Below are 7,317 nucleotides of genomic sequence, written 5' to 3' on the forward strand. Positions count from 1 at the left end.
GATCTGAACAGCAGTTACCGCAGCCAGCGCAGCAGCCGTAGGAAGCACAGACGGCGGAGGCGGCGCAGCCGGACATTCAGCCGCTCATCTTCGGTGAGTGTCAGCCCAGGCCCTTCCTCTCCCCACTCTTCTTCAGCCCTCTGGGACCCTGGTAAGTGAGAAGTATCCTTGTTCTCATCTGAGCATTTGGGGCATGAACACTAAGGTGGGCACTGAGTCTGTCTACTCTCTTGGAAGCTCTCCGACTCTTGGAGGGCCCTGGAATCTGCTTTGGAGATTGATGGGCACAGAGCATTTGTGAACCCCAGTGCCCTCCCTGGCATGCTGGGCTTATTGTGTTGGGAGCAGCTCCTCCACCCCACAAGGCCTCCACTTTCTAATGGGGACCTTGCTTGTGAACTGCCTTTCTCCCCCATGGACTCCATGGCCCCGTCAGCAGGTGGGCTTGGGTGGGGGCAAGGGGAGACCTGTGTCCGCCTGGAAGGGCATCGTGTAGAGCATGGGGTTGTGGGTGACATTGGCAACGACACCACTTCTCTGCTCTGCCCGTGCCTCTCCCCGTTCCCATTTTGGGTTTGGGGACTTGGGATTATGCGCCGCTCTCTCTTCTCACACCGATCCGCCTTACTGCATCTGACGTGTTCCCTTCCACTGTCCCCCATCATCGTCTGTCCCCCCTGGCTGGGCGCCTGTGACCGGTGACCCCTCCACCACCCACCCCGCCTCCCTCCGGCCCCCGCTCCGACACCTGGCTTGCTCCGACCCCCCCCGCCCCCCGACAGCAGCACAGCAGCCGGAGAGCCAAGAGTGTAGAGGACGACGCTGAGGGCCACCTCATCTACCACGTCGGGGACTGGCTACAAGAGCGATGTACAAGCCAAATCGTAACAATCCTATAGCCTGTAATGGTCCCATAGCCATCCTAACGTCCCGAGCCAACCCAAGTCACAGCCTCTTTTGCCTTTTCTCAGTGGTGTTGTTTATCTGGGTGGTTTGAGTTGCTGTTGAGAATTGACCTCTGCTGTCCACTCCCAGCTCTCATGGCCCCTGGGTTAAAGGTGGTGGGAATCATGCAGGGGTTTTCTTCCCCTGTGACCATCTGTATCTGTTCCCCCTTCCTTCATCTCCTCACCCCAGGTTGCTGTACCCTTTTTTCTTCGAACTCAGCTCATTCCCCACCTTCTCTCCCTCCCTCTCCCCGACCCTGCTCTTTTTCATTTCAGATGAAATTGTAAGCACCTTGGGAGAGGGGACCTTCGGCCGAGTTGTACAGTGTGTTGACCATCGCAGGTAACTGTCAGCCCCCCTCTGTACTCCACACCTGGTAGCCATAAAGAGATAGTGAGGGTTATCTGGGGCTTTTTTGCTATTGAACCATAGGTAGGATATCTTAATCCCCAGGCAGCCCTGTTTAGTCTGAGATGTTCTTGAGATTCCAGCAAAAACCTCTCCTGCCATCCTATAGGGGCGGAGCTCGAGTTGCCCTGAAGATCATTAAAAATGTGGAAAAGTACAAGGAAGCAGCTCGACTTGAAATCAATGTGCTGGAGAAAATCAATGAGAAGGACCCTGACAACAAGAAGTAAGTGAGTGAAGGAGTATGTGGGGAGTCTGAGAGGCTCCACCACTACACAGGAAAACCTTCCCAACCTGGACTAGACAGGCAGGGGAGTTGTAGACCTTCTCATCCATCCATCTTTTGTTCATCATCTTAGAGTAGTAGAACATTAGGGCAGGAAGGGAGGGTCTGTGACATTCTCTAATCCTTTCCCCTTGTTTTCAGGGCAGTTAGATTGCTCTGAAGTTTGGCTCCATCCCAAGATGGCCTCAGTAGGGATATGCCCTGGAAATGGCCCTGGGACTGAGAATCAACATTTTCATCAAAAAATTAGTTGTGCTTTTAATACCTAGAACTATGCTAATGAAGCCACAGACATTTATGTGTAATTTTTCTGATCACACACATTCCATAATCCAAATGTAGAATAAGAGTATTAAGCAAAGACATAAGTAGTTATAAACATGGGCCCAATGATGGCTGATGGTGAGTAAATTTCAGGAGCGGGAGTTGGGGTCAGAATGCAGAAGTGGCAGTTTGACAATTTACGGTCCACATTGAAGCCTGGCGCTTGGCAGCTCCTCAGCAAATAGAACTTTTTTTTAACTATTTAAAACGTTGCAGGAAAATGGTTTGAAGCTTCGCAGGTAGTACTTCTCTCCTTGGGTCTGCCAGAAAGGCCATTGCTTAGCTGAACTGAATTTTCTTGGTGATAATAGCTGGCATGTTTTTATACAAATACGTGGAATCAACAGCTATGCAGTCCCTCTTTGTTGGAGGGGTGGTGGGCAGATGGGAGCTCATCAGACATCCCCCTTCCCCCATCTCTCTTCCCAGCCTCTGTGTCCAGATGTTTGACTGGTTTGACTACCATGGCCACATGTGTATCTCCTTTGAGCTTCTGGGCCTTAGCACCTTCGATTTCCTCAAAGACAACAACTACCTGCCCTACCCCATCCACCAAGTGCGCCACATGGCCTTCCAGCTGTGCCAGGCCGTCAAGTGTGAGTGGGGCGGGCCGAGGCGGACTCTGGGGCAGCCCCTCCCTCCATTGGACCTCTTCTGTCTCAGTTGTGCACTGCTGAAGCCCCTAAACAGTCAACTCAATTATCTGCAGTTCTTTTATTCACTATCATGTTGACATCTCTTTCTCTTCTGACTTAACTCCTTCACTGATGTCCTTACCATCACTGATTGCTCTTACTCCACATTCAACCTAGCAGGAGCTGGAAGAGAAAGTGTTTGAAGTCAAAGCACCTAATTACCTCTTTTTTCCTTTATTCCCCTTCCTTGGGAAAGTTCAAGTCAGGCAGCAAGCACAAAGAGACAAAAAGATTCCTCGAGCTAGAGGTTTACATTTGTCTGAGCTGAGAATGCTCTCTGTTCCCAGCAAACCAGGCGGGAGCAGGGAGTAGTGCAGCCAAGGGGCCAGGTAGGGACTAGTACATACTTCCTGTTGAGTCTTCATAACAGTACAGAGTTTCAGAGTTGAATTCACAGGAGTCAGATAGACACATGTCAAAGTCAGTGCAAAAATGCAACCCATAGGGACTTCCGTGGCAGTCCAGCAGTTAAGACTCCATTCTTCCACTGCAGGGGGTGCGGGTTTGATCCCTGGTTGGGGAACTAAGATCCCGTATGTCACTTGGTGTGGCAAAAAAAAAAAAAACAAAAAAACCCGTAGCACGCCATCTTTATACATTGGTTGAAAAGTACATGTATATCTGATGTTAATAAGTTTAGGTCTTCTGATGTGGATGGACCTAGAAACTGTCATACAGAGTGAAGTAAGTCAGAAGGAGAAAAACAAATACTGTATATTAATGCATATATGTGGAATCTAGAAAATGGTACAGATGAACCAGTTTGCAGGGCAGAAATGGAGACACAGATGTAGAGAACAAATGTATGGACACCAAGGGGGGAAAGTGGCAGGGGTGGTGATGGTGGGATGAATTGGGAGATTGGGATTGACATATATACACTAATGTGTATAAAACAGATAACTAATAACCTGCTGTATAAAAAATAAATAAAATTCAAAAATAAGTATAGGGCTTCTTAGACTAGGCATTTCATTTGGATGTAGAGCAGAAAGCAGCTTAATGCTTCTGGACCTGCCTTCTCACCAGCTTTGAGCTAGGTGACCAAGCCTGGGGTCAGCTGGTGCCAGTGAGCTCTGGCCACCTGGGCCAACCCTGACCTGGCCTTCTCCTCTGCAGTCCTCCATGATAACAAGCTGACACATACGGACCTCAAGCCTGAAAATATTCTGTTTGTGAATTCGGACTACGAACTCACCTACAACCTAGAGAAGGTAAGATGGACAGGGTCCACCCCTTGGCAAGTGGACACAGGTGGCCATGCCACTTTGCCTTTCTCTTAGTCCTTTCTGTCCTCCCTTTTACTTCTTTCTCCCACATTTTCTGCTCTGGCTCTGACTGAGTAAAACTGCAGTACCAGAATAGATGGAAGGGGAGAGATACAAGACTTAAATTGCAAGAGAATTTGGAAAAAGAACCTCAGTTAACTTTCCAGTAGAGTGAAAATGCTTTCAAGGTTCTTGGTTTGGGCTTCCTTTTCTTTCTGTAAGGAAAGCTCATCTCCACTGACTAACTGGAGATCATGGAGATCTCAGCTAAGGAAGCTATTTATCACTTTGCTACCTGCTATATATTTTCAGAAATACTGTACACTAGTCACTTGGGTATACTCTTCAGATGCATAGAGACTTGCAGGCATTCCAGTTATTCTTAAATCTTCTTCCTCCCCCACTCCTAAAGTAGTCTGCTGGCTGTGGGGGCGGCTGTAAAGCAGAAGGCATGTGTGGGAGCAGGCAGGAGGTCAGAGTTGTTTTTTTAAGGCTCAGAAGTACTTTAGAGAATAGTGGTAGAAGCTCGGTCTGTTCATTCTCAGTCTTGGTGCAGAGGTTCATGTTCTTCCTGCTTTGCTCCTAGAAGCGAGATGAGCGCAGTGTGAAGAGCACAGCTGTGCGGGTGGTAGACTTTGGCAGTGCCACCTTTGACCATGAACACCATAGTACCATTGTCTCCACCCGCCATTACCGAGCACCGGAGGTCATCCTCGGTAAGGGGGGAAGGACAAGATTGTCCAAGTATGTGAGGGGTTGTGGTGGTGAGGATAGGGCCCCCTGGGCCTCATAGTACCTTTTCCTTCCCATTCCTACCCAGAGTTGGGCTGGTCTCAGCCTTGTGATGTGTGGAGTATAGGCTGCATCATCTTCGAATACTATGTTGGCTTCACCCTCTTCCAAGTAAGTGGTGCGGTGTTTTATATGACCACTAGGTATTCTACCTAACTTCCTTGTCTGCTGAGGAGCTGCCTGCTCACTCCACATTGCTTATCTTCTTGGCGGCTAGACCTCAGCATCCCCTCTCGGTCCCATGCTCAATTCTGTCTTTGCTTCCCAGACCCATGACAACAGAGAACATCTAGCCATGATGGAAAGGATCTTGGGTCCTATCCCTTCCCGGATGATCCGAAAGACAAGGTGAACCTCGAGTGGGAGGGACTTAACCCTTTTCCTTTTCTCTCCACAAAATTGGTCTCTATCACATCATTTTCTTTTTTCTTTGACACCTGCCCTCCCCTCAGCTACTCTTGAGATGAGGGAATAAGGGAATCATCCCACAGCAAGAGGAACCTCCTGATTCCTCAACTTCCCCCTTCCCCTCTAGGAAGCAGAAATATTTTTATCGGGGTCGCCTGGATTGGGATGAGAACACATCAGCTGGGCGCTACGTTCGAGAAAACTGCAAACCACTTCGGGTGAGCCGGGCTGGGAATAAATTGTGCCCACCACCCAGAGGTCACCTTCTTCTTAAGGTGTTTTGCCCCTGGAATGCATTTCACAAGCAGAGGGTTAGGAAAGAAGGGGAGGAAAACTGAAAGAAGACATCTTTTGTCGATAGAAGAGAGATAAGAGGGAGTGGTTTTATGGAGGGAATGAGGTTAGACAGCCATGTTTTTCTTGAGCCAACCAGAGATGAAAGCAATGTCCTGGATTCTTTAGGTCAGGCAAAAAAGAATAAACTACCTTTGAAGAGGTTACATTTTATTGACGAGCTAAAGAAGATTCATGAAGTTGACAAGGATATACAAGTAGAACTTTCAAAGAGTATGAAGGAATAATTGTGCTAGTGGGAAGGTAGGGTGAGCTGTGACATCAGAAATGGTCACGGTGTGGTCATTCATAATGGTAGCAAGCAGAGCTGTGGTCCTTCAGGATTGAAATCTAGGGCCTTGAAGAACGCAGGGTTTGTAAGGCATCGTGCCTCACCTTTTTCCTGCCCTCCACCACCAGCGGTATCTGACCTCAGAGGCAGAGGAACACCACCAGCTCTTCGATCTGATTGAAAGCATGCTAGAGTATGAACCTGCTAAGCGGCTGACCTTGGGCGAAGCCCTTCAACACCCTTTCTTCGCCCGCCTTCGGGCTGAGCCACCTAACGCCAAGTTGTGGGACTCCAGTCGGGATATCAGTCGGTGACGATCAGGCCCTGGGCCCCTCTGCCACTCTAACAGCAGTGGGTGTCCAGTCCAGGACACTGGTGCTTTTTTATACAAGAGAACAGAGCCGGAGCCCACTCCTTCCTACTGGCTCCCTATGTACCTGTGAATATGTGAAATAGTGTAAATATGAAAGAACTTGGACCTATCGCTTCAACCCCTGCCTTGTATATAATGCTATTCCATCTCACACTCTTCCCACCCTCACTTGCCCCTTCACAGATGAGTTGGATGGGGGCAGAATGAGGTAACCAGATGGCATCTATCCCATGTTTTATAAGGAATTTTGTACAGTCTTTGTGAAATAAAATGACGTGCTTCATCTGACCCCCATCCCTGGAGTTTGAGGTTTGGGGGTGCTGGGATGGAGGGATGAGAAGATTGGCAACGAAGGGAGCCCCATCTTATCCTCAAGTTAACTATAGTCAGGTTACCAGTTTACCTGTCCAGTTTGTCTCGGGAGGAGAGTGATGGGTGGGTAACATTTCTTGATGGTGAGATGGGTTATCTGGAGTGATATGGTTTGGGAAGGAGGTTCGATTACTGTAGCTCTTAGGCTGGGCCCCAGGATAGAGCCAGAAATCCAGATAAAAAAAATTTGCTCAACTCAGCTCCCGGGAGACTACCACCACCGGTCGGAAGACCCCGGTCGTATGTCTCGGGAGACTAGGAGGGACCGGGATTCTGACGCGAGGCCTGCTGGGAGGTGTAGTTCGTTAATTGAGGGAAGTCACGTGGGGAGGGGGTAGTACTTGGCGACCGAGACTGAGTTAGAGGTGTCACGTGGCGCACTTCCTTCTTTGCCTTTGACTGAGACGCAGGCGCAGCCCTCCTGCTGCTGCGGGGATCTTTGTGACCCTTCCGGTGTGTAAAGCCAATCCGTGCACAGAGAAGCGGGGCGGACCGAGAGGAGCGGAGGGAGCTCTGAGAGCCACGGCCGCCGCCACTGCCGCGGCAGGGGCGTGGAGGGCAGGGGGCGGCCCAAGCCGAAGTTGCAAACATGGCTCAAAGCAGAGACGGTGGAAACCCCTTCGCCGAGCCCGGCGAGCTTGACAACCCCTTTCAGGTGACTTGCGCCGGCCCCTTTGGGGCAGCTGGGGTGATTTCTCGAGTCTAGAGGGTCGGGCTAACTTGTATTCCCGTTCGTGACATTTGATCCGAGGAAGGGCCGCCACGTGGGAGTGACGACTACTCCAAACCAGTGAGCATCCTGGGGGGGGGGGGGGGGG

The 7,317-nt window shown here is 50.0% G+C and overlaps 2 protein-coding genes across 3 annotated transcripts in view; both read left to right on the top strand.

The window, feature by feature from the left end:
* The window catches only part of CLK2 (CDC like kinase 2), a 9,362-nt gene extending 2,941 nt beyond the window's left edge, over positions 1-6,421 (top strand). The window contains 11 exon segments of the mRNA XM_007457941.1: positions 2-93; positions 786-870; positions 1,224-1,290; positions 1,466-1,582; positions 2,396-2,562; positions 3,781-3,875; positions 4,516-4,645; positions 4,750-4,832; positions 4,990-5,069; positions 5,257-5,347; positions 5,883-6,421. Coding sequence (XP_007458003.1) covers positions 2-93; positions 786-870; positions 1,224-1,290; positions 1,466-1,582; positions 2,396-2,562; positions 3,781-3,875; positions 4,516-4,645; positions 4,750-4,832; positions 4,990-5,069; positions 5,257-5,347; positions 5,883-6,068 — 1,193 coding nt within the window. The 3' untranslated portion in view covers positions 6,069-6,421.
* Positions 6,422-6,854: 433 nt separating this feature from the next.
* Positions 6,855-7,317, top strand: part of SCAMP3 (secretory carrier membrane protein 3) — a 4,627-nt gene continuing 4,164 nt past the window's right edge. For both annotated transcript variants that reach the window (XM_007457942.1, XM_007457943.1), the window contains exon 1: positions 6,855-7,154. In XM_007457942.1, the coding sequence (XP_007458004.1) occupies positions 7,089-7,154 (66 nt within the window). In that variant the 5' untranslated portion in view covers positions 6,855-7,088. The remainder of the gene's footprint in view (positions 7,155-7,317) is intronic.

Source organism: Lipotes vexillifer, unplaced genomic scaffold (genome assembly GCF_000442215.2).
Source record: "Lipotes vexillifer unplaced genomic scaffold, Lipotes_vexillifer_v1.1 scaffold238, whole genome shotgun sequence".
Taxonomy (NCBI): domain Eukaryota; kingdom Metazoa; phylum Chordata; class Mammalia; order Artiodactyla; family Lipotidae; genus Lipotes; species Lipotes vexillifer.